Here is a 26,611-nt window from a genome sequence, read left to right as displayed (position 1 = left end):
TCTTTAAATGTCATTGAAGCTTCCGGTTTTGAACCCTAAGGATTTTGGTTCTGACATTCTATTAGAGACCCTCTGTGGGGGGTAGGGATGGAGGTGGTCCTGGCCTAAAAACTAAATATCTGATTTTAAAATGTTTGGGTTTTTTTTGTGTCAATGGCCAAAAAAACTCACAGTACTAACTAACTGTACTAAAGAATAACCATCACTAGGACATTTAGGGCACAGGCATGCGCTCATCAAATACTGCTAGCCAAACTCTCACCCATGGGTGCATGCACACTGTGATGGGGTGTCCACCCCACGCAGGACTGGAAGGGGCTAAGGTGGCCAGGTAAACCTATTAACTGCACCTGCAGGAAGAGCCAGGGAACAGGGAATTGAGGGCAAGCAGGTTCAGCTGGGCAGGAACAGGCGTGGCCCGTTACCACCTCTGCAGTCATAGGAGAAAAAGGGGGTTAGAGGGTTACAGATTGCTGTAATAAGCCATAAATCCAGTCTCTATTCAGTCTATGATTTTTAGTGTCTAGCAGAGTAATGAATTTAAGTTGCCAGGCTCATCTTTTGAAAGTGTTGTGCAGGTTTCCTTTGACTGCGAAATCCTTAACAAACATCGCATCCGCCATAATCTCTCCACTGCTGAGAGGACAGCCATGCAGTCCCTGAAATCTAACCACTGGACAGTGATCAAAGCAGCAGACAAAGGGGGTTCCACCGTAGTTCTCAATCGCGGTCACTACATTAACAAGGCCAACCCACAGCTCTCCAACACAGCCTACTATGAAGAACTCAGAGAAGACCCCACACCACAATTTACCCAGGAACTTACGGATGTCATCAAATCCTTCCCCCAAATAACTCCAAGAGAAACTCTACAAACCCATCCCCCACAAACCCATCCAGGAACCTTCGACATGCTCCCAACATACACAAGCCAGGGAGTCCCGGCAGACCCATCGTATCTGGCCACGGCACTCTGACTGAAGAATATCAGGACTCATAGAAACCATCCTCAAACCACTCACCACACAAAGGGCCAGTTTCCTCCAGGACACAACTGACTTCCTCTACAAACTCTGCAACATTAACAGCCTCCCTCAGAACACCATCCTTACCACCATGGATGTCACTTCCCAATACACCAATGTCGCTCACAATGACGGCATAGCTGCCTGCCTCAAATATCTGCAAGACAGTGGACAACCCCTAAACCCCCTCTGACCTCACACTACTGGTGGTCATCTGCCACCCCACACTGGAGCCCAGACGCGGTATCATCAAACAACTACAACCCATATGCAACGGGGACCCCATCCTGAAAGAAAACTTTCCTGAACCCCCACTTCTGTCCTTTAAACAAGCCCCCAGCCCCTCCAAGCTCATCATCAGAAACAAACTCCCCACAGACCAGGACACCAATTCAAAGTGACATCAGACCCTGTCAGAACAACAGATGCAAAACCTGCAGATATATCTCCAGTTCTACAGTGATAAGCACTCCACACTACATACCTTTCAAAATCCATGGATCCTACACATGCCTGTCACAACATGTGGTATACCTCATCCAGTGCACTAAATCCCTCAATAAGAACTATGTGGGTGAAACCAGACAATCACTCTGCTCTCAAATGAACTCACACGGGAAAATGATAAAAGACAAAACCACCCTATCCCCTGTGGGCAAACACTTTTCACAAAGTGATCACTCTATATCTGACCTCTCAGGCCTCATCCTCAAAGAAAACCTGCACAACACTCTCAAAAGACAAGCCTGGGAGCTTAAATTCATTACTCTGCTAGACACTAAAAATCATGGACAGAACAGAGACACTGGATAGATGGCCTATTACAACAATCTGTAACCCACCAACCCCCTCTTTTTCTTCTATGACTCTAGCTTGAACGTTTTTCATACAATAGGTGCTAATCACTTAACGTTAAACAATCTGTTCCACCTTGCATTTTGCTGTGATGCTGGGAGCTCCTTCCCCAGACCGGAAGAAGAGCTCTGTGTGGCTCAAAAGCTTGTCTCTCTCACCAACAGAAGTTGGTCCAATAAAAGATATGACCTCATTGACCCTCATTGAATGCATCCGAAGAAGTGAGGTTTTTACTCACGAAAGCTTATGCCCAAATAAATCTGTTAGTCTTTAAGGTGCCACCAGACTCCTTGTTGTTTTTGTAGATACAGACTAACACGGCTACCCCCTGATACTTGATCATTGACCCTGTCTCTCTAATGGTAGCCCAGCAAGTTGTGAAGGACTGGGAATTATGTATTGGCAATGTCAATTCAAACATTAGCCAAGAGTTCACTGTGAACAGAAGGCATAGTCGGAAATGGTACCTAGAAGATACTACAGTAATTGGCATGCTAGAAATACATGCACTGATTAAGAAATATGACAGAGTGTAGGGTAAATGAAACAGATTACTGCTGGTTAGATTGAAATGCTGTGCACTCGAACAACTACTTCTTACTGTTCAGTGATGACTCATAAGAATCTTCAACCTCCCTCTCTTCCCCCTACTTTCCATGCAAGGTACATTACACATTTGGAAAAAGAGAGTGAACATCTGCTAAGCATCCAAAATATCTAATGAAGGAGGAAGATTCCAGGGATAAGAGCCTTGTATGATTTAAAGCCAACATGATATTACCTTCAAAAACTGTTGATTTCACTGAAATCAGACCTATTATTGCTAGTAAAAGAAAACCCAAAAGCCCAAACAAGCCTATCATTTCAACTAGTGATGGATAAACCTCAGAGGAGTCAGAGAAGCCTCAAACATCTCCCTAAAACCCCCACAATACCAACTGGCAAAGGGTTCACTATTCTGTAACAGTAACGCCTCTCAGGCCTGACAAACTCACTACACCTGACACACTGCTTTCATAGTATTTACCCAAAAAGTGTCTTGTGAGGTATCAAACGAAAGCCAATAACAGTGCTTATAATATCACTGTGAAATGTATATACTGATACTATATAAGGAATCATCTGTGCGTGTGTATAAAAATTATGCTTTAAAGTCAGTAACAAGGCAGAGTGAACGAACTGGTCTTCTGCCAGATAAAAGCATGTCTCTTCGGCTATCCCTGTCTCTGAGGTAAATTAAGCATTGTAAGGACGACACAAAGGAAGCCCCATTTATATGTAAAGTCAACAGGAAAAGCAGGTTGATGAGGGATGCGATCTCAACAGGTGAGCACCCCAGAGTATGAACCCCAGGCAGTTATCCTGACTCTGGGAACAAGGAGAATGGACTTTCGGAAATATAAGGAAAAGCTAAAGGACACCGTCATCCATTTCACTGAGGACACCCTTGGCAGAGGGGGATGGTACGGAAAGGAATGGATCCTGGATTCAATGAAAACCAGTAAACTCTGCGGAGAGACTTTGAGGGTGAGAAACTGCGTTAGACAAGGGTTAAGTCTTAGGCCTGGTCTACACTAGCAAATTAGGTCTGTTTAACTAAATTGGTCAGGGATGTGAAAAATCCACACCCCTGATTAGTGCAATTAAGTTGACCTGAGACCCCGTGCAGAGTTCTTCCGTCGATCTAGCTACTGCCTCTCAGGGAGGTGGATTACCTACACCCATGGGAGAACCCTTCCCATTGGCATAGGTAGTGTCGACACGGAAATGCTACAGCAGTGCAGCGGTGCCGGTGCAGCGTGTTAAGGGCAGACAAACCCTTAGTCTCTAGAATGAGTGTTACACTTCTGATGTGTTTCTAACCATTTCTGTTTCCATTATTCTTACACAATACTAACTTGAATCTGTAACTCTGTTCTCTGTTGATAAATATATTTGTTTTTACTATACATAGATTACAGTGCTGTGTTGACATAAAGTGTGAAACCTGAATCATAACCTTCCAGCTGTGTATATCTCTTTGGGAGGCAGCTTACCTGGTAATTTCTGTGTCCAGTGACAGGGCTGGATGCTACAGGGGAATGCTCTTCAAAAGAAGTACAGGGTTTTGGGTGCATCTAAGGTAGCCTGCAAAGCAAGATAGGCCTGACAGAGTCCTGAGGACAGTGTCTGAATGGTTGAAAGGCTGGTGCCGTACAAGAGCTGACACCCAGCTACCACAAGAAAAACTCCCTCCCGCTAGAGCAGGGAGGTAACAAGATGACTCACAATCCTGGGAGCCCTGAGAAAGGGTCACACCTTCTCAGTACCTATTTGGGCTGGAAATCTTGTGCGAACAGTCTCGTGTGTGCAATTTCATCCCAGCTAGAAGCAGGAAGTGAAGAGGTGCATGGAACAATAAAGAATAAAAATCCAACGTTGTCAAAGCTCAGCAAAGATTTGTCTCAGGTGAGACATGAAATGTTTGGACTGCTACTTGTCTAATCCAAATCTCTTTGTCCATCCTTAATTTAAACGTGGAAAGTGCGAGCAGACAGCTCCACAAGCAAATCAGTGTCACACTAAGGGGCACAGCCCGAACTGAAGCACCTCAGTGTAATTACTGTAAATTCCTTTCCTGGCAAAGCGGGAAGAAGAGGTGGTGGCAAATACCTTCACCCAAGCACCCCTGGTCACACCAGGAGAAGGGGTTTTCTGTTCAGTCATTTGACGAAGGGACAGGTGAAACTGCCAAACCCAGTGTCCAGTGACTGGTATTCCACTCCACACACCGCTCACCTGGGTTTTCTTTCTCCTGAGCCCTTTTGGATAGGGGACAGGGCCAGCTCCAGGGTTTTGGCCGCCCCAAGCAGCCAAAAAAAAAAAAAAAAGTCACGATCGCGATCTGCGGCGGCAATTCGTCGGGAGGTCCTTCGCTCCGAGGTGGAGTGAGGGACCGTCCGCCGAACTGCCGCCGAATACCTGGACGTGCCGCCCCTCTCCGGAGCGGCCGCCCCAAGCACCTGCTTGACAAGCTGGTGCCTGGAGCCGGCCCTGGTAAGGGATCATTAGTCCACCTGCACAACAATGCTGTGACAGCCCCACGTTCCTTCCACATCCTTATAAGCCAGAGGCAGAGCTGCCTGGGGAGGATTAGTTCTATTATCTACACTTGGAGTCAGGGATTAGAGATGGGATGAGACCTGCTGTAAGGCCCCATTTTGCTGCCTGCGCAGGGCTGTTCTCAGCAGAATATTGCTGAACACGGTGTCCAGACACATTTTAAATGCCTCAACCAACAAGGCTTCCTGCTTCCCTTGGGTGACACTTCCACAGCCTGGCACACCCAATTTCCAGAAACTTTCCTGATAATTCAGCCTTCATTTTCTTTATCTAACCTCACACCATTAATTCTTGTTCCTCTTGTACCGTTCAGAGTAACTCCTTTCCTGCCATGCTTACACTTGTACATGGCCACTTGCTGAAGGAAAATATTTCAATACATCTGAATACAGAGACAATGGAACCCTGGACATTACTACTGTCCCCAGCAACGGCAGAAATGGAGAGAGCAAACATATAACAGGGCAGCGAGAGGAACAGAAAGACAAGCCTGATAGGCCCAGCTGTGTGTCTGGAGGAGGTGTAACAGCAACAAGAAGCCTCCATAAACTGCCCAAACCCAAAGCTGTTACATGAATGCTTCTGCAGTGCTTGGTACACTGATGTGGAGAGTTTGCAGACACACACTAATCTCAGGCACAGAAATAAATGGGAAAAGTGTTTTACAGCTGAGAGAGTCTTTTACCTCTGTCCTTTCCATTCTGCATCTTTTCCTCTTCTTCTTCACCTACTTCCTCTGCTTGAAAAACAAACAAATGTCAGACAAACAAGCATGGAAACGAGTCGCTAGAAAGCGTTTTTCTACAGAAGCTCGCTAAGAGCCATGCTGGCTTTTGAGACTCACACTGGAAAGAGGGAAGGGGGCAGTACTGGAGTGGGAGACCTCAGGAGTACATCAGACCAACTAAGCTGGAATTCTTTCATGCTGTAATGGCAGCTGCACCAGCCTTTCAATTGGCAGAGTGTATGTGCCTTCTACCGACTGGTTTAATGACTCCCATTTTCACGTTCACCCTACAGGGGGCAGTGCCTGCACTCACCAATAGGACTGGGCCTGGCCCCATGTAGCTTGATACATAAAGACCACTGGTCCTCTTGTGCACCTGGGCAGCCATATTTGAGCCTTCAAAGAGACTAAGAGCTATATAACCCAAACAATGGGACAATGGGGAATGGGTCAAACACAGATAAAAAATGGTGACTTACCTGTTGTGTAACAGTTGTTCTTCGAGATGTGGGTGCAGATGTGTATTCTGCTCAGGTGTGCACTGCCTTGTGCACTGTGAGCTGGAGACTTTTTGCCACCCATTGAGTCAGTGCAAACGCCTTATACTTCCTCATGGCCCTTCCTGAGGCTATATTAAGGTGGTTCCACCCTGACCACGCTCAATAGTGCTCCAACAAACTCAAGTCTCTGGGCAGGAATCAGTGCAGACTTTTCTCTGTTCAGGATAAGATGAAGGTGATTGAACAGGTGGATGATATAGTCAATGGATGGCAATGGACCCGACTGTGAGAGAACCCCTGGACCAGCCAACCATCAAGGTAAGGGAAGACCTGTATCCCGTTCCTCCTCGAGAAGGCCACCACGCATTTGGTGATGACAGGTCAAAGGGGAGTACCATGTACTGATGATGACAAGTCTGAGGAATTTCCTGAGGCTGAGTAACACAGCTATATGGAAATATGTGTCCAGAAGATCAAGGGCAGCCAACCAACCATTGCTATCTAGAGAATGGAGGATTGAAGCTAGGGTAACCAGGCACAATCTCACTTGCTCAATGAACTTGTTGAGAGCCCAGAGGTCCAGAACAGTCTCAGTTCCACTCTTGTGTTTGGGGATCAGGGAAAAGAGTGGGGGAACTTACTCTGTGCCCCAGGGCAAGGAGATCCTGACCCTCCTGAAGGAGCACAGACTCATGAGATGGGTCCCTGAAAAGGGACAGAGGAGGAGGGTAGGGAGGAGGGGGGGAAATGAATGGGACTGAATATCCCAGGCCCATAGTACTTAGGACCCACTTGTCTAAAGATATTTGCTCCCATGGGCTGAGGAAGTGGGATAATCTGTCTCCACACTGAGCAGGGATGTGTAGATCACTGTTGGTTGCTATGCTGTCCTCGAAAAACAAGTTCCAAGAGTTGTGTCCCTACCGAAAGCTGAGAGCACGGTGGGTTAGTGGTAATGTTGGATGACCTTCTTTTCTGAAGCCCCTCTCTCCTCCAAGAAGCGTAGTATGATCTGGGAGGATAAAAGTGTGTGTGTGGGGGGGAATAGCTCAGTGGTTTGAGCATTGGCCTGCTAAACCCAGGGTTGTGAGCTCAATCCTTGAGGGGGCCACTTAGGGATCTGAGGCAAAATCAGTACTTGGTCCTGCTAGTGAAGGCAGGGGGCTGGACTCAATGACCTTTCAAGGTCCCTTCCAGTTCTAAGAGATGGGATATCTCCATTAATTAAAAAAAAATTAATTTAATTTAATGGGCTGTCCATGATCATAATCTGAATATTTCTGCAGGGGCTTGTACTAATGCTTCTTGGAGGCTGGAAGATAAACTCCCGGGGAGCGGAGAGTCACTCATGAATCTTTAAAAGATAAACACCTCATTTGTCTTGTCAGAAAATACAAACTGTCCATCAAAAGACAGAATTTCAGTGGTTTTCTGGATATCTGGTGCTATCCCGGAATTAAATAACGAAGATGTCCTCCTCTTGATGATGGCAGTGGTCATTGCTCTGGAAGAATCAGACATTATGTTGAGAGTAGATTGTAGCGAGGTCTTTGCCACAAGCAAGCGCTTTGTCAAGAAAGCTTTGAACTTCTCTCTGGAGTTGTCTGGCAATTTGTCATGAATTTAGACATCACCGCTCACTAAAAGAGCTTGCTGGTCATTATTCTCACCTGGAGTGAAGCAGTAGAACACATTTTCTCCCACCTGTTTATGCTCTCTGTATGTGTGTATATATATCTCCTCAATATATGTTCCATTCTATATGCATCCGAAGAAGTGGGCTGTAGTTCACGAAAGCTTATGCTCTAATAAATTTGTTAGTCTCTAAGGTGCCACAAGTACTCCTGTTCTTTCTTCCCAATGCGTCCAGTCTTTTAGGTTCTTTTTCTTTCTGCCTCTGACCCCAACTCCTGCCTCTCGGTTCTATCCTGGTACTGCCTCTGGTCTCCGGTCTCTGACCCTGCCTGACTCTGACCCCGATTCCTGCCTCTCAGTTCTAACCCAATACTGCCGCTGGTCTCCGGTCTCTGACCCCAATTCCTGCCTCTCGGTTCTATCCCGGTACTGCCTCTGGTCTCTGACCCCAGCCTACTCTGACCCAGACTCCTGCCTCTTGGTTCTAACCGGGTACTGCCCCTGATGCTAGTTATGGGACTTGGCCTTGCAATTCCTCCAACTCCTGGTCGAAGACTCCTATCTCTGGTGGGCAGACCTCAGCCTAGCTGTGACTGTTAGAGGCAAGACCACCTACACCCTGGGTCCCTTACAGCATCATTGATAGAGGGGGCAACACCTCCCAGGGCTGAAGTCTGGAGGATGTCTACCAATTTGTGGGTATTCTCCTGTACCAGCTCAGCTTAAATGCCCAGAACTGCAGCCATTCTCCTGAGCCGTTCCTGGTAGAACTTGAAATCCTCTGGAACTGGGGAAGCCAAAGTCAAGGCCACCAAATCATCCAAGGAGAGTGTTGACAGTACTGCTGGAGCTGAAGGTGTCACCTGTGGTACGGTTTGGTTCTCAGGCAAAAGGTTAACCACAGAGGAAGAATGTAGTCCTGAACTTCCACAACAGGCTGGTCCATGGCTTGGGCCGTTTCCAAGGTAAGGGGATCTTACATCCAACGTATGCAGAGAACTGGATCTGTGTGAATGAGAAGCACCCCTAGGCTGGGAATATCAGTCTAGCGTACAGCAAGAAGGCCAGTACATTGTGGGCCAGGCAGGTCTGTCTCCACTATAGAAATGTCTCTGCTTTCAGTACCAGTGCTTACTCCCTGGGTGTTTGGATGATGTATGTGATTTCATTTGCTGACGAGGGGAATGAGAAGAGTTGCAGGACACTGACCTGGAGTGAGAAGAACTGTTAGAATAATCACTAGGTGTGATGGGTGCCCAACTGGTAGGGCCTCTGGAAAACCTGACTTGTCCACTGTACAACATGGAAAAGGTAACATTGATACTCTGGTTGGCATCGTAGACAGTCTTGCCTGGGGTCCGGTACAGAGGATGGATTCCTTAGTGGTGCTGAGGGGTCAGTATTCAGACCCCACTCTGATGTAGCTACTGATACTGAGGACACTGGTACCAAGGCTGGTTTTGTAAACAATGCTGAGAGAGAGCGGGTGGAGCCTGCCTCTTCATTGGTACTGGAGCTGAAGGCAATCTCTGCCCCAAAGCTGAAGTCAATGAAGGGCCTGAGATAGCCTGGGGCACCGTCCCTTCACCAATATCTTGAGTTAGTGGGAATGCCATGACAGCTAGACAATGCAAGTCTGAAGCTGCCAGGAACCTTGCCAGGTCGATGACACAGAGTGATGGTGATGGAGTTTCCATAGAGACCAGACTTGACACAGTCCCACAGATGGTTCTGGAGTCGCTGGCACGGCATTGGGATTCTCCCATCCTGATGCTGGGCAGACACGGGTCTGTCCAGGGTACCAGACTTGTTGACAGTGAGGTCCTGCTCTCGATGAAGAGGAGAATAAATCCCTCCTCGATTTCTGGCACTCTGGTCCATTTTAGGAGTCCTCTTACATAGGATCTATGGAATGATCTCGGACCTCTTTCCTGCCTCCATGACTGATCAGAGTGCTGGGGTCTGTCCCCAACTCCTACAGAGGTAGAGGATACCAGTTAACGGAGTGGTTGGAACAGGGTCCTCGTGCCAAGGCAGGTCTCACAGCCTGTTCCAACAACTGCTGCTTTAGATGAAAGATCTCTTGCAGTCTGCATCGTTTTCGTAACAGAACAATAGATACTCCACTATTCCTTGATTTGGTTCTCACCGAGGCACAACAAGTAGGGACAGGCAATGCCCGAAGCCCGGGGAATGCTCCAGAACTATACAAACTAACTGTACCATTAAATAGACTGATAAACTAACTAATCTAACAAACTATGGGTGCTAACTGCCAGAAACTATTTACACTAGGAAACACCGAATCACAAAGTGTGATGCAGCAGGGAAATCATGAGGAGATTCCAACGCAGGGAGCTCCAACTCAAGCCACAGGCGGTAAGAAGGAAATGAGGGGGTTTAGGGAGGTACCACCTTGATATAGCCTCGAGAGGAGCCAAGAGGAGGTACAGAGCATGCATGCTTCCCGACGGGTATTACAGCAGCAAAAAGTCTCCAGTTTGCAGTGCACAAGATGCCAGCACACTGGAGTGGAATACAGGTCTGCACCCACTCCAAGCAAGAAGATCCACTCTGAAGGAAAATCTGAAACAGTTTTATGGAGATCCAAGAGGAAGAACACTTGATGTTAATTACTGAAGACCTAGAGCTTAACCATGTGAGGTGCAGAGAGACCTCAACCCTCATGGAAGTCACTGGGGTGGCACAGTGGTAACTGAGAACGGATTCTGTTCCAATAAATACATGTCTCATTAGGTCTCTCAGTGACAGAAAGGAAGTGCATGCTGATGGAGCACGTAGAGTCACAGAGTTTAAGGCCAGAAGGGGCCACCAGATCATCTAGTCGGCCCTCCGGCATATCCCAGCCCACCGACACCACCTGCACATGAAACCCAACAACCAAAATGACACCAAAGTATTACAGCCCACAGGAGACTAGTGTGTGTCTCCAGGAGAGAATAGACGGGACCAAAGAGCACCAAACGCCAGATACCTCTGCAATGGCAGGGAAATTATATCTAGCTATAGCTAGATAATACTGACAAGAGACCTGTACCCACATACTGCAGAGGAAAGCAAAAAATCCCCAAAGTTACTGTCAATCTCGTCTGGGGGAAAATTCCTTCCCGACCCCATATATGGTGATCAGTTAGACCCTGAACATGTGAGCAAGCACCTGAGAGGGAGAATGCTCCATGCCACCTCAGCCCTGACCCCCCCCGTTCAATGTTCCAACTTCAGCTGTAAAGCTTCCGAGAAAGACCAAAATCTCCCCCAGAACACATGGGGGGTATCCCTTCCTAACCCCTGCAGATGGCCAGCTGAAGCATGAGGTTTTAGGAACACAGGACATAAACTGGAATTGAGCAACAAGGCTCACTTTATTTAACTCCAGTGAAGCTGAAGTGAATTTATGGGCCAGGCTAGTATTTATGTTGAGGAGAATGTGGACAGAAGGGCAAGTTCATTTGGGTGTGTGTGTGTGTGTGTGTGTGTGTGTGTGTGTGTGTGTCATATCTCTGTATGTAGCATTTCTAGTAAAATAACGTAAACAGATAATAGTTATTACAGGCAGTGATATTTCCCTTGACCCATATTTAAAAACACATAGAGTTTTGAAAGAGAAAAAAAACCCCGGTAATAGAAAGCACAACTTGAAAAGCCTGAGTTGTGTAAACTGATTCTGACCAAAGGGGATCTTTAATAGAGAAGTCAAAGAAACTGGCATTTGCTTCACTGTTCTGACTACAGCCAATTGATAAATATCACTTTGAGAAGTCAGAAGTGCTTCTACCAATGGCCTTTTCCATGGTGCCCAGCACAACAACTGAAATATGTAATATGATGATGGCAGAAATCACTGATTGAAACTAAACAAGATTTTTAAAAATCACAAAGGTGAGCTGGGGCTCCAAGCAATTTCTGAGTCTGGCTTGTCTCTTGCTTCTCAAGCTAAGTGGGTCTGGGAAAATTAGACAGCAGCCTGCTTAGTCCCTAGGATAAGGAGTATATGTTACCTTATGTTGCTTTTGAATGACCTAGCTGGTCATCACTCTAAGTGGTATCCAGTATTTCCTGGCCAGGGAAGATTGTGTCAACATGGAACTTTCCTAAGGGTAGGGACTGGGGGATAGTCAAACTTTTTGTGAGAAGCCCACGCCTTATACTCAGATCTATCGACTGTCTACTGACTATCTGCAGAAACAATTCTTCCTTTCCCTTTTTGCTCTCCTCAGGGCACTGTTTTTTGAATGCAGACAAAGATGCTATAAGCCAAATAGATGCTAGGTACTGTAGCTCACACTTGTGACTCACAAAAACATGCCAAACTTTGTGTCTGTAACTATAGCTGGCATGGAATCCAGGCCTGGAGGAGGTTTAAGTTCTCCTAGTGTAACTCCTGACTAACGTGTTAAATCCCATTGAATCTCCTCAGCTGTGTATAACTCGTGCTTTTCCTAATTTACACAAATGAAATTATTTCAGATATTTTCAAGGGATCTGTCTTCTTTAGTTTCTGCATATAATCAAATACAAGATTGTAATTAATTTCATCTTCAATCCCCCGTGCATTATAAATGCCTTACATGACAAGACTGAAATAACTGTCAACAGCACAAACCTTGCTTTGTTTGTATTTGTCAAACACTGTACAGATTTCAAGAGAGACCAGGAGATCAGAAGTCCTGTATCCCTGATACAAGTCACTGTGGGCCAGGGTCTGATCTCAGGTACATTAGTATAAATCTGCAGTACTATTAAAAGCAAGAAATAAATTACTGCAGACATCTGTCTTGGGCTGAGAGTTTATTCACCATGTTTCAGCTTGAGGGGAACGGAACTGTGCATCTCTGAACATGATGATTTACTGAAGAAACACAAGGTCCCTTAACAAGTTTCAGAGTAACAGCCGTGTTAGTCTGTATCCGCAAAAAGAAGAACAGGAGTACTTGTGGCACCTTAGAGACTAACAAATTTATTAGAGCATAAGCTTTCGTGGACTACAGCCCACTTCTTCGGATGCATAAGGTCCCTTAAGAGAAAGTTACTCACCTTGTGCAGTAACTGAGATTCTTCGAGATGTGTGTCCCTGTGGGTGCTCCACTTCAGGTGACTGTGCGCCCCTGCACCTCTAGTCGGAGAATTTCGACAGCAGTACCCAGTTGGGCCATACACGCTCTCTCCCCGTCTCGTGCCTGTAGCGGCGATTAAATAGGGCTTTGCGACCAACCTCCCTCCCCCCTCAGTCCCTTCTCTACCACAGAGGACCTTACTGGAACTCTGAAGTAGAGGGGAGGAGGGTGGGTAGTGGAGCAGCCACAAATGGTGCACATCTCAAAGAACTTCAGTTACTGCGCAATACGAGTAACCTCCTTCTTCTTCAAGTGATGTCACTGTGGGTGCTCCACTTCAAGTGACTGTAGAGCAGTGACCCTCAGTGGAAAGGAGCAGCTTCGGAGCTGGGTCTGTGATCGATAATGAGACCATGTGTCATAATAAAGTGTCGTATGTTGAGTCCTGCTCAATTGCGCAGTGTTGAATGAATGTTGCAGTAGACCCTCACATTTACAAACACCTTGGGAATGGAGGTTGTTCGTAACTCTGAAATGTTCGTTACTCTGAACAAAATGTTATGGTTGTTCTTTCAAAAGTTTGCAGCTGAACATTGCCTTAATACAGCTTTGAAACTATACTATGCAGAAGAAAAATGCTGCTTTCCCTTTATATTTTTTAGTGGTTTATGTTTAACACAGCACTATACTGTATTTGCATTTTTTTGGTCTCTGCTGCTGCCTGATTGTGTACTTCCAGTTTCAAATGAGGTGTGTGGTTGACTGGTCAGTTCGTAACTCTGGTGTTGATAACTCTGAGGTTCTACTGTGGCTGCTTTACATATGTCTGTAACAGGTACATTATTAAGGAAGGGTACCAATGTGAACAGCGAACTGGTAGAATGTGTTCTAACCCTCGGAGGGGGTTGTAGTTCATGTCGGCGGTAGCAGAGATAAATGCACTCTGAAATCCATTTTGAGAGTCTCTGCTTAGATATAGCGTCTCCTTTAGATCTCTCAGTAGTAGAGAGAAACAGCTTTGGTGCCTTCCTAAATGGTTTACTCCGTTCAAGATAAAAGCCTAGTGCCCTTATGACATCCAGAGTATGGAATGCCGCTTCTGAGGTTTAGGGAAGAATGCGGGAAGAGGGATTTTAGGTAGAAACTTAGGATGTGGTCTTAGAATGACCTTGTTCTTGAAAAAGATTGTATATGGGGGGTATGCCATAAGGGCGACAAGGAAGGCTACTTTCCTTGAAAGGTGTAATAGACAACATGTAGCCAAGGGTTTGAACAGAGGTCCAGTAAGGGAACAAAGTACTAAATTAAGATCCCATGGAGGCATTGGGACTCTGAGTGCAGGATAGAGTTTCCAGATACCTTGTAGGAATCGTTTTGTAATTGGATGGGCAAAGACTGAGAACCCATCCACTTTATGGTGAAAAGCTGTGATTGCTGCAAGGTGCACTCTGAGTGAGCTCATTGAAAGAGCTGACATTTTTTAACTGAAATATATAGTCCAGGGCTAGTAGTAGAACGGAGGTGGTGGCTCTGATTCGTTTGTTCTTGTGGAGGTAGGTCAAATGTGTAGTCAATCATCTGCTGTTTAGCAAGATATCCTTCCCCGCTTCTGAGCAGATCATCTCTTTGCCTTGGAACCATGAGAGAGCCATGCTCTCAGGTGGAAGTATCTTCAGTTTCAGGTGCAAGATCTGGCCTGCATCTTGTGACAGGAGGTGTGGAAGAAGTGGGAGCACACGTGGTGAACATTCCGACCTCTGTTGTAGGTATGGAAACCAAGTTTGTCTGGGCCTGTTGGGGGCTATCAGGATGACCCTGCATTGGTTGGTCTTGATCTTTTGTATGACCCTGGACAACAACGGAGTAGGAGAGAAAGTGTAAAGAAGAGAGAGAGAGAGAGAGAGAGAGAGAAATCACTCGATCATTACCTGTTAGGTTCACTCCCTCTGGGGCACCTGGCATTGGCCACTGTCAGTAGACAGGATACTGGGCTGGATGGACATTTGGTTTGACCCAGTACAGCCGTTCTTATGTTCTTAAGAGGTGCATCCCATCTGAGGAGGAAGGTGTCACCTCTGGATCCCGGTCCCAAGCCTGCTCTGGAGCAAAATGTTGGACATTTGCTGTTCTGACTCATGGCAAATAGGTCTATTGTGGGGAATCCCCATTGATGGAACATGTCCTGTATCACCAAGGTTTACTTCCCACTTGTGATTGTGGGAAAACTTTCTGCTTAACATGTCTGCTGGGGTGTTCTGATATCCTGGTAGGTAGGCAGCTGATACGGTGATGTTGTGTTGGATGCATTTGGTTCCACAGTCGTAAGGCCTCGGTGCAAAGGGAGTGTGACCTTGCTCCTCTCTGTTTGTTTGTATGGAACATGCAAGCAATGTTGTCCATCAGGAGCTTGTATGGTTTTGTTTTTGATCACAGGCAGGAAGTGTGCACATGCATTGCAAACTGCTCGCAGTTCCAGAATGTTTATGTGCAGCATTCATTCCGAAGGAGACCACCTGCCCTGTACTGTTAGGTTGTTTGCATGGGAGCCCCAGCCCACTATGAAGGCATCTGTTGTGATTACATTGTGGGGGAACCCTGCACACACATTGTGTGAATGGGTCCACCACCGAAGCAAGTCCTTGACCTTTTGTGGCATGTGGAGAGGTTTGCTCAGACTGTGTTTGTGTGGGATGTACACTGTCCTGGGCCTCCCTTGCCGGCGGCGCATGCGCAATCTGGCAAGTTTTGCAATATAGGTGGTTGCCGCCATGTGGCCTAATAGTCGGAGGCAAGTCCTGGCAGATGTTTGTGGCTGCTCACTGTAGTGTTGATCAGGTTCACTAGGGTGGCGAATCTGTGTAGTGGGAGTGAGGCTTTTGCCTCCAATGAGTTTAGGTGAGCCCCCAGGGAATTTTAGTTCTTGAACTGGTGTCACTGTTGATTTTTGAATGTTTATTTGGAGGCTGAGTTTTGTAAAGAGTGACACTGTCCTCTGTGTGACTTTGACGGCTTCCTCCCAAGTGGGGCCTGGAGTAGACAGTCATCGAAATATGGGTATATCATGACCCCTTGTTTACGTAGGTGGGCTGCCGCCACTGCTAGAACTTTGGAAAAAACTTGGGGAGCCGTGGAGAGGCCAAAGGACAGTACCATGTACTGATAATGATCTTGTCCCAAAACAAATTGGAGAAGCTGCCTGTGTGATAGATGTATGGAGTTGTGAAAGTATGCATAGAATCATAGAACTGGAAGGGACCTCGAGAGGTCACCTAGTCCCATTCCCGGCACTCATGGCAGGACTAAGTATTATCTAGACCATCCCTGACAAGTCTAACCTGCTCTTAAAAATCTCCAATGATGGAGATTCCACAGCCTCCCTAGGCAATTTATTCCAGTGCTTAACCACCCTGACAATTAGGAAATTTTTCCTAATATCCAACCTAAATCTCTTCCACTGCAACTTGAGACCATTACTCCTTGTTCTGTCATCTGCCACCACTGAGAACAGTCTAGATCCATCCTCTTTTGAACCCCCTTTCAGGTAGCTGAAAGCAGCTATCAAATCCCCCCTCATTCTTCTCTTCTGCAGATCAAACAATCCCAGTTCCTTCAGCCTCTCCTCATAAGTCATGTGCTCCAGACCCCTAATCATTTTTGTTGCCCTCCGCTGGACTCTTTCCAATTTTTCCACATCCTTCTTGTAGTGTGGGGCCCAAAACTGGACACAGTACTCCAGAGGAGGCCTCACCAATGCCGAATAGAGGGGATGATCACGTCTCTCAATCTGCTGGCAATGCCCCTACTTATACAGCCCAAAATTCCGTTAGCCTTCTTGGCAACAAGGGCACACTGTTGACTCATATCCAGCTTTTCGTCCACTGTAACCCCTAGGTCCTTTTCTGCAGAACTGCTGCCTAGCCATTCGGTCCCTAGTTTGTAGCAGTGTCTGGGATTCTTCTGTCCTAAGTGCAGGACTCTGCACCTGTCCTTGTTGCACCTCATCCGATTTCTTTTGGCTCAATCCTCTAATTTGTCTAGGTCCCTCTGTATCCTATCCCTACCCTCCAGCGTATCTACCACTCCTCCCAGTTTAATGTCATATGCAAACTTGTTGATGACCCCTCCCAGCTTGGTATTGTCCGCAAACTTTATAAGTGTACTCTCTATGCCATTATCTAAATCATTGATGAAGATATTGAACAGAACCGGACCCAAAACTGATCCCTGTGGGACCCCACTCTATATGCCCTTCCAGCATGACTGTGAACCACTGATAACTACTCTGTGGGAACAGTTTTCCAACCAAAACAACAAGGAGTCCGGGGGCACCTTAAAGACTAACAGATTTATTTGGGCATAAGCTTTCGTGGGTATAAACCTCACTTCTTCAGATGCATAGAGAGAAAGTTACAGATGCAGGCATTATATACTGACACATGGAGAGGAGGGAGTTACTTTGCAAGTGGAGAACCGGTGTTGATAGGGCCAATTCAATCAGGGTGGATGTAGTCCACTCCCAATAATAGATGAGGAGGTGTCAATTCCAGGAGAGGAAAAGCTGCTTCTGTAATGAGCCAGCCACTCCCAGTCCCTATTCAAGCCCAGATTAATGGTGTTAAATTTGCAAATGAATTTTAGTTCTGCTGTTTCTCTTTAAAGTCTATTTCTGAAGTTTTTTTGTTCAATGATAGTGACTTTTAAATCTGTTACAGAATGACCAGGGAGATTGAAGTGTTCACTTACTGGCTTTTGTATGTTACCATTCCTGATGTCTGATTTGTGTCGATTTATTCTTTTGCGGAGGGACTGTCCAGTTTGGCCAATGTACATGGCAGAGGGGCATTGCTGGCACATGATGGCATATATGACATTAGTAGATGTGCAGGTGAATGAGCCCTTGATGGTGTGGCTGATGTGGTTGGGTCCGCTGATGGTGTCGCCAGAGTAGATATGGGGACAGAGTAGGCAACGAGGTTTGCTACAGGGATTGGTTCCTGGGTTGGTGTTTCAGTGGTGTGTAGTTGCAGGTGAGTATTTGCTTCAGGTTGGGGGGTTGTCTGTAAGCGAGGACTGGCCTGCCTCCCAAGGTCTGTGAGAGTGAGGGATCATTTTCCAGGATAGGTTGTAGATCATTAATAATGCGCTGGAGAGGTTTTAGCTGGGGGCTGTATGTGATGACCAGTGGTGTTCTGTTATTATCCTTGTTGGGGCTGTCCTGTAGTAGGTGATTTCTGGGTACTCATCTGGCTCTGTCAATCTGTTTCCTCACTTCCCCAGGTGGTATTGTAGTTTTAAGAATGCTTGATAAAGATCTTGTAGGTACAAGTGGAATGAAGTGTTCACTTACTGGCTTTCGTATGTTACCATTCCTGATGTCAGATTTGTGTCCATTTATTCTTTTACGTAGGGACTGTCCGGTCTGGCCAATGTACATGGCAGAGGGGCATTGCTGTTGTTTTAGTGGATACAGACTAACACGGCTACCCTCGATACATTTTCCAACCAGTTTTGCACCCACCTTATAGTAGCTCCATCTAGGTTGCATTTCCCTAGCTTGTTTATGAGACTGTCATGTGAGATAGTATCAAAAGCTTTACTAAAGTCAAGATATACCACATCTACCGCTTCCCCACTATCCACAAGGCTTGTTACCCTGTCAAAGAAAGCTATCAGGTTGGTTTGACATGATTTGTTCTTGACTAATCCATGCTGATTGTTACTTATCATATTATTATCTTCTTGATGTTTGCAAATTGATTGCTTAATTATTTGCTCCATTATCCACTGTGTCTGCCGAGTCTAATGACACCTGGAGAGCTGTTTGTGCCAGGAGGTGGCCTTCAGGGATGACTGACCTAAATTGCTCCTACTAGTCTTCTGGTATAAAGTCAATAAATTCAGACAGTTTAGAATAACTGGTGTGGTTGTATTTTGCCATCAAGGTCACATAGTTGGCGATTATAGGCAACTGATGACTGGGAGAAGTTTGTGGTTTTGAGTCTGAGTCCGGGCTGAGGGATTTTTCCATAAGGATAAGTTTGAATTTAAGGTCCCTCACTTTCCTGGCACGGGCCTTAAGGTTGTGGCAATGGAAGCACTTCTGGGGTATGTGCGTTTCCCCCAAGCAGCGGACACACTGAGAATGTCCATCTGAAACGGGGATTGCCTCTTGGCAGGAGAGGCAACATTTAAAACCCAGGCATCCCCAGGCATTCTCAGGTGGAGTTATCCCAGAAAGGGATGAATGAAACGTAACATAAAATAATACATTTTTATTTATTTTTTTAAATGAGAAGAAAGAAAAGGGGTAGAGTAGTTAGTTATAACTTGTTTTCCTATCTTCTACTATACAGTTAATCCTAAATCTAGATCTCAGGGGACAGCGCACGTGGGGCCCACCGGACATTGCTGTCTAAATTCTCTGACTAGAGGCGCAGGGGCGCACAATCATCTGACGTGACGCACCCACAGGGACATCACTCGAAGAAGAACTATAACAGCACTAGTGATTGCTGCTGTAATACATGAAGGACTTCATTAACTCCACAGCTGCTGCTGCAGCTAAGACACAAGGTTTGGACTGGTGAACGTACTGTTCAGCAGTAACTAGGGAATCTGTTAGGAAAATATAAAATCTGTGTTTAGATGTGAATGCAGAATCCTTTCCTTATTCCTAAAAGCACAAGGCCCTTTAACAAATAGCTGAAATGCTGAGCAATGAAGTTCTTTACAAGCAAGCCCTGAGAAGCTTGGGATGGGTCTTTCTCAACAAGTTTGTAAGTTTGTTGTGGCCCAATTATTCTGTTCACTGAAACCCACTATCATTACTATTGTGCAAAAGGCACGCAGGCAAAATCACCACTTTTTGCACAGCTGTTTAATCCCTTTCTTTAAGTTGAGCCAAATGTATATTTTAATTTTATTTTCATGCCTAGAGTTCCCTAATGGGAATTCATTTTAAGTGCACTCCAAATTGCTGTTATAAATACTACAGAATCATTAAGTAACAGTTTGTATGAACTCACTCAAAAATATATCTTAACTTCTAAGCTCATGTCTTTAAAGAGCTGCTGTAGTAAAAAAAAAGAGACATTAGAAGTGGCATCTTTGCTCCCTGGCAAGCGTTCTGAATCACATATGCTTACATTACAAGCAAAGAAAAGTTATTACGGTTAGCCTTGTAGAAGTCAATACAGTTATGAGTGAGTGAACTGGTTTCTAGCATCCTAGAATCATCAACAACAGTGTCAGCCAGGTTCTGTATGTAGAACAGAATTCTCATTACTGGTGACTTCTCACTGAGGGAGAATTAAATTGCAACCTTGCAATCTAATTTTTCTATTTAGTTTCTGGATGAGAACTATAGTTTACAGATAAATCTTCGACACATGGCTTTAAGATTACTATTGCTGGTCACACTGATCTCCGGAGTGTACATGTATGTTAAAGTTTAACTCTCTCACCTGAATGAAGTTCCTTCACTAAAGAAGACATTGTATTTGTAATTGAATCAGCTGCTACCAATAAATCATTCCGGAGGTTTCTTCGTGTACCTAGGAAAGAAATGGAGGAAAAGAAAATGAAAAGTTATGGCAGATATTAGACTTCAATTTCCCAAGCTACTCACAAAAGGAAGCTCAATCAGTTGTTCCTGACCAATCAAAATGAGTGATTACTTTCCCTCTGTAAGGAATATGAGAGCAGAACTGCAAACACTCACCTTTGCCTGCAGAGCTGCCACTTGGACAGGGTAACTGTAGTGCAAAAACCCATTAAAACCAATCCTGGTTTAGTAAAGATTTCTGATATAAATGATCTGGAAAAAGGGGTAAACAGTGAGGTGGAAAAATTTGCAGATGATACAAAACTACTCAAGGTAGTTAAGTCCCAGGCAGCCTGCGAAGAGCTACAAAAGGATCTCACAAAACTGAGTGACTGGGCAACAAAATGGCAGATGAAATTCAATTTTGATAAATTCTAAGTAATGCACATTGAAAAACATGATCCCAACTCTACATATAAAATTATGGGCTCTACATTAGCTGTTGCCACTCAAGAAAGAGATCTTGGAGTCATTGTGGATAGTTCTCTAAAAACATCCACTCAATGTGCAGCGGCAGTCAAAAAAGCGAACAGGATGTTGGGAATCATTAAGAAATGGATAGATAATAAGACAGAAAATATCATATTGAGTGCAGATGTGGTCGTCCCATCTCAAAAAAGAGATACTGGAATTGGAAAAGCTTCAGAAAAGGGCAACAAAAATGATTAGGGGTCTGGAACGGCTGACATATGAGGAGAGATTAATAAGACTGGAACTTTTCAGCTTGGAAAAGAGACAACTAAGGGGGAATATGATAGAGATCTATAAAATCATGATGGGTGTGGAGAAAGTAAATAAGGAAGTGTTATTTACTCCTTCTCATAACACAAGAACTAGGAGTCACCAAATGAAATGAATAGGCAGCAGGTTTAAAACAAACAAAAGGAAGTATTTTTTCACACACTGCACAGTCAACCTGTGGAACTTCTTGCCAGAGGATGTTGTGAAGGCCAAGACTATAACAGGATTAAAAAAATAATTAGATAAATTCATGGAGGATAGGTCCATCAACGGCTACTAGCCAGGATGGGCAGGGATGGTGTCCCTAGCCTCTGTTTTCCAGAAGCTGGGAATGGGCGACAGGGGATGGATCACTTGATGATTCCCTGTTCTGTTCATTCCCTCTGGGGCACCTGGCATTGGCCACTGTTGGAAGTCAGGGTACTGGGCTAGATGGACCATTGGTCTGACCCAGTATGGCCGTTCTTATGGTCTTATATCCTGGAGTGGCTCCCTGCTTGGTGGATCGATTGTCTGCTTAGCCAATATGCTGTTACACTATATTTTCCAATTACATGGACAGCACAGGTGGACCACATCAGCATGGTCAAGTGTTTCTTTGCCCAAGACAAGAGTAGTTTGCTTCTCTTTTAAGAGCAGCGATCTGGTGCTTCCATTTGTGTATATACACACACACCATCCATGAAAATGCTTCCAGTCCCTTGTGTATAGTTCTTCTTTCCAGTGACTGATGGAGTAACTCTCTTTCCTGATGGACAATGCTCCAGTGGATAGCAGGCTCCCTAGTGCTCCAAATTGGCATCTATTGTGATGATTGGCATGCTTGGTTCCAAGATTTGCAAACTTCTTGAAAATCTGTGTCCTGTCATCCACCACTGCAGGAACCTGCTCACCGCTGGGGAAACCTGAACCTTTGCCATAGGTTGTGTAAGCACAGGGGCAATGAGCAAATTATGTTGTGTAAAAAAATCTCATGTGAAACCTGATCCTTCTGATAATGCCTGTGCAAGAGATTAGCAATACCAAGAGGGGCAGCAGGGTTTGTATCACGGACACCTGCATTTTGCACTTTTTGGATGGCTCTTATTGTCTTCTGTTGCCTCTCTGAGGAGCATAGACACAAACTTTTAGGTTTCCCTGGGAGTGCGCCACCCCGAGGCCTTGGCCCACTCCACCCAATTCCCCAAGGCCTGCCCTCACTCCGCCTCTTCCCACCCTGCTCCGCCCCCCCCGAGGTCCCCCTCACTCTTCCTTCCTTCCCAAGGCCCCACCCTCGCTCTGCCTCTTCCCGCCCATACTTTGCCCTCTCCCTGAGGCACTAGCCTACTGCTTGCTGCTCTGCACCAGCATCCAAACAACTGTGGCTGGTGGTTACTGAGCACCCACTATTTTTTTTCCCCATGGGTGCTCCAGCCCCAGAGCACTCACGGAGTCAGCACATACGCTGAGGACATAAAGATTCTGGGACTGAGAGTCTATCCAGGCTCCCAGGTGCACAATGAACTGGGTTGATGATACAGCTGATCTTTTCCCTGTTTATCAGGAACCTGTATACTTTGATATTATTAACAAGCCCTCTCCTGTGCCTTGACTCTAAGACCAAGAGATCAGCTAAAGAGGAGTCTTGTTTTGTCTGAGGATCACGCTGGCAGGAAATGCTAACAACCATTTCTCAAAAAAGGTTCCCTTCTCTGGTCCCGCAAAACAAGCAGAGATCTTTCTCCATTAGCTCTAATAGAGAGGATGTTACAGGTAGAAGAGACCTTGCTTTTGCTTTTTTTCTCATTGGTCTGCCATGCTGACTGCTCCCTGGAGCGGCAAGGGAGAAAACGCGGTGGAACCTTGGTGAAGAGCCGAAGGAAAACCTTCCTTCCTATGCACATACATCTGCAAGAACCCAGTAGCAGCACAAGCTAGCAAAAATAATGTAAAAGTTTGGTGAAAATTTTGAGTTAAATTAAACTCCTTTGGCAAGCATTCTTGGACTTCAGACAGAGCCTGTAAGTTACTTGATTCTATAGCTGCATCATCGCTAGTGACTCTAAGCTGTTGTATAGTAGATTTTGAATACCTTGTAGGACCCACTGTACTATTGTTCTACTTCATGCTGCCTGGAAACAAGTCAATCTGCAAAGGGGAAAGGAAACCAGTTGCCAAAGAAAGCAGTTGGGAGCTCTCAACTGTACTCATACTTGCCGCAGAGGCTAAGAAGAAGCAACTGGACCACCCACGGCAGCAGATGGAGTGCTATGCCTCTGGTATTTGCCACAATACCTCCCTGGGAATGCCTGCTTCTGCTTTTGTTTCTGGAAGTGTTCAGCGGGACGAGGAGCTAATCCTACTGCTGGAATCGGAACGACACATTCTTCTTACAAGTGAATTGCAGGGGCCCAAGGTTTGTAGGGCTGACGTCTTCCAAGGTCTCATCTGTGTATTGACTAAGGAGGTTCTGGTCTTCAAGTAACAGAACCTCAGATTTTGCTGGATATCATGGGGAATGAACCCTTTAATCAGTATATTCTCCTCAAAGGGTTAGTGTGGTACTAAAGTATTATGTTTCGAACAAGAGACTTTTTAGCCACTTACTGCCCCTCTGCTGTAATTTCCTTTGCCTTTTTCTTAGCCCCCTCAGGCAGAAGCCAGTCTCGGCGAGGAAGAATATAGTCTCGGCAATCTTCATTTGAAAAACACGACACCATCATCATAGTGAGGTCTATGTTCACAGACTCTGTCTTGAGGTGAAGACTGAATCATACAATTGATGCATTTGACACGGACACTTAGTAGCTACACTGACCACCAAGCAACATGGCACTAGATGTGCACAAAACTAATTGTGCCCTCGTGGTAGCAATTGGTACGACTTGTCATCTCCTTAAGTTTCGCTGCGGAGGGGATATGTTACCGTCCACTCTTTAATTTCGTCCACTGCTTTGTTTTTTTATTTCTCATCGTTTGGTTGGTTTTTACTCTTGTCCTCCCCTCGCCACACAGTGTTTTGACACTTTTAGGTTTATACCAGAGTGTTTGCCTGTTCAGAGATTTGCATACCTGTTAAGGGCTACGTTCAGTTTAGCATTCACTTATTTGCAGTCCAAAATTTCAACTTTTTTTTTCAACCTAGTCATCAACTTACAACAAGGTGAATATTAGCTGAACACTCTGATTGAGAGTGCTGATGGCTACCATTCTGTCCCTCTCTGCATCCTCTGGGCCAAATTTTGGTAAGTGGTCTCCCATTTTGTGCTCAGTTCACAGCACTATGACATGAAGTTTACTTACCTGATTTGTGGGTGCAGCTGGGTAATGTTTAAGTGTCTAATTATTCGCGTGCACAAAATGGTGGCTGAAAAATTGGGAGGCCAGGATTAGGTCACACAACTATTTTTGTTAATACTTGTGTCGTCTAATCCTGTAGATTAAAAGTCTACTTCCATTCTGCTCTGACATAGTCCAAGTGAAATAATATCAGTGAAAATCATATTAAAATTGCTGTATTATATCTGTGTAATAATCCATCATTTCAGTGTTTGGCAATAGCAGGAGTTTTGGTTTGTGTTACACTCACCTTGTGCAAAAGCTTCCTGCACATCTCCCCCGACTCCCGCAAGTGAGTCCTGAGGTACGTGCGTGGGGGTAGAGCCAGCGGAAGTGGCTCTGACCGGCATTGGCATTGGGCGACTGGCTCCATGGGTAGGTGAGGAGTGTGGGGAGCTTGCTGCTTGAGCCTGTAAAGGGAAATAACACTGAATTTCCAAACTGTTTAATTTTCTATGTTTTGGCTCAATGTCTGTAAACGATTTTGTACAAAGCACTTAAGGAAAGAATAAAATTCAGGCACTTTATGCAAATATTCATGATATGGGTATTCTGAACATATGAATGGTAGCCCTCACATTCCTCCTATATTATGAGGTCCCAGATCCAAAGCTCACAGAAGTCAGTTCTGGTGTCCACAATTCAAGAAGGATGTTGATAAACTGTAGAGGGCTCAGAGAAGAGCCAAGACAAGGATTAAAGGGCCACATGACCATCTAGTTCAGTATTTTTTCCCTGACAGTGAAGAATACCAGATGCTTCAAAGGTAAGTGCAAGAAACCCCACAGTGGGCATTTATAGAATAACCTGCCTACAGGTGAAGGTTTTTCCCAGCCACCATTACATGGTGAGGGCTTATGACCTGAAGCATGAGGATTTATATCACAGACATCAGACTATCTAATTTAACTTGGTCATTCTCATTATCCATAGACATATTAAATGGAGCAGAGAACTCTTCAGATTTTGAGATAGTTCGCGGCACAAGTGGGGAAAATGTAGGCACCTCTTTCCCCAGAGTCCATAATCACAGGTTTTTTTCAGGATTCAGACTACATTGTGGACCACATGACGTTGACCTTAAAGATGAGGTCCACGGTAGAAATCCAAAAGAAGGAAGGGGAGAACGGTTCCATTTTCTTTGGCAGAAAAATCCCTACCAGTACAGCTGCCCATTAAAAAATAGTGAATTTCCTTTTTAGGTACCTCAAGTTTCAGGAGACCATTAATTCAGGATAGAAACACTAATTACGGGAAAGGACCTGATCTCAGTATGGTATAATGGATGTTACTGATAGCTCTAAACGATAAGATTCCCTCTATGGAAAAATGGGAAAAGGATCTAAAAACAAATATCTCTTTGGAACAATGGAAAAATAACTGGAGTAAAGACAAAGTTGCACCTAATTGTGTAACCATTAAGGAAAATTACTACAAACTACTTTATCATTGGTACCTCACTCCATTTAAGCTAAAGAAAATATATCAAAAAGGGAGTCATAAATGCTGTAGAGGAGGTGGAGGACCAGGATTTTTTTCTGCATATCTGGTGGGAATGCCCTACAATTATAGTATTTGAAGAAAATTATAAATAGAACTTTCAAATTAAAAAACGGTTATTTACCTTTCAGCAAATGTGGCTCTTCAAGATGTTTTCCCCACACAGATCTTACTTTAAGGGTGCATGCACCCCAACACCATGAGATTGGATTCTTTTTTACTAAACAGTATCCATTGGGGCCACACCAATCCCTGCAGGTCTTGCACCCCTCAACAGAGTGCATAAAGGATGGAGCAGTCCCAAATGTCACTCAGTTCCTTCACCAATAAAGAATCCCAAAGCTAGAGAACACCACATTCGTGGGGAGGCAGAGTGGGTCATGGGATCCCTGTGGACAAAACATCTCAAAGAACCACAGTTAATGTAAGGTAAGTAATCGTTTTTATTTCTTCCACTATATGTTCACAGAGATCCCACTCTAGGTGATTGGCTAGCAGTTGTCTCTCTAAGGAAGTGGGTGCCAGAAGTT

General features: G+C 45.1%; 1 protein-coding gene across 6 annotated transcripts in view; it reads right to left on the bottom strand.

Annotated features, from left to right (window-relative positions):
* Positions 1 to 26,611, bottom strand: part of DTNB (dystrobrevin beta) — a 350,654-nt gene that overhangs the window by 14,880 nt on the left and 309,163 nt on the right. For all 6 annotated transcript variants that reach the window (XM_054022674.1, XM_054022675.1, XM_054022676.1 and 3 more), the window contains 3 exons: positions 24,832 to 24,991; positions 20,383 to 20,472; positions 5,668 to 5,721 (listed from right to left, as the gene is read on the bottom strand). In XM_054022674.1, coding sequence (XP_053878649.1) covers positions 5,668 to 5,721; positions 20,383 to 20,472; positions 24,832 to 24,991 — 304 coding nt within the window. The remainder of the gene's footprint in view (positions 1 to 5,667; positions 5,722 to 20,382; positions 20,473 to 24,831; positions 24,992 to 26,611) is intronic.

The sequence above is a fragment of the Malaclemys terrapin genome, chromosome 3 (genome assembly GCF_027887155.1).
Source record: "Malaclemys terrapin pileata isolate rMalTer1 chromosome 3, rMalTer1.hap1, whole genome shotgun sequence".
Lineage (NCBI taxonomy): Eukaryota > Metazoa > Chordata > Testudines > Emydidae > Malaclemys > Malaclemys terrapin.
This window is presented reverse-complemented; position numbering and strand designations above follow the sequence as displayed.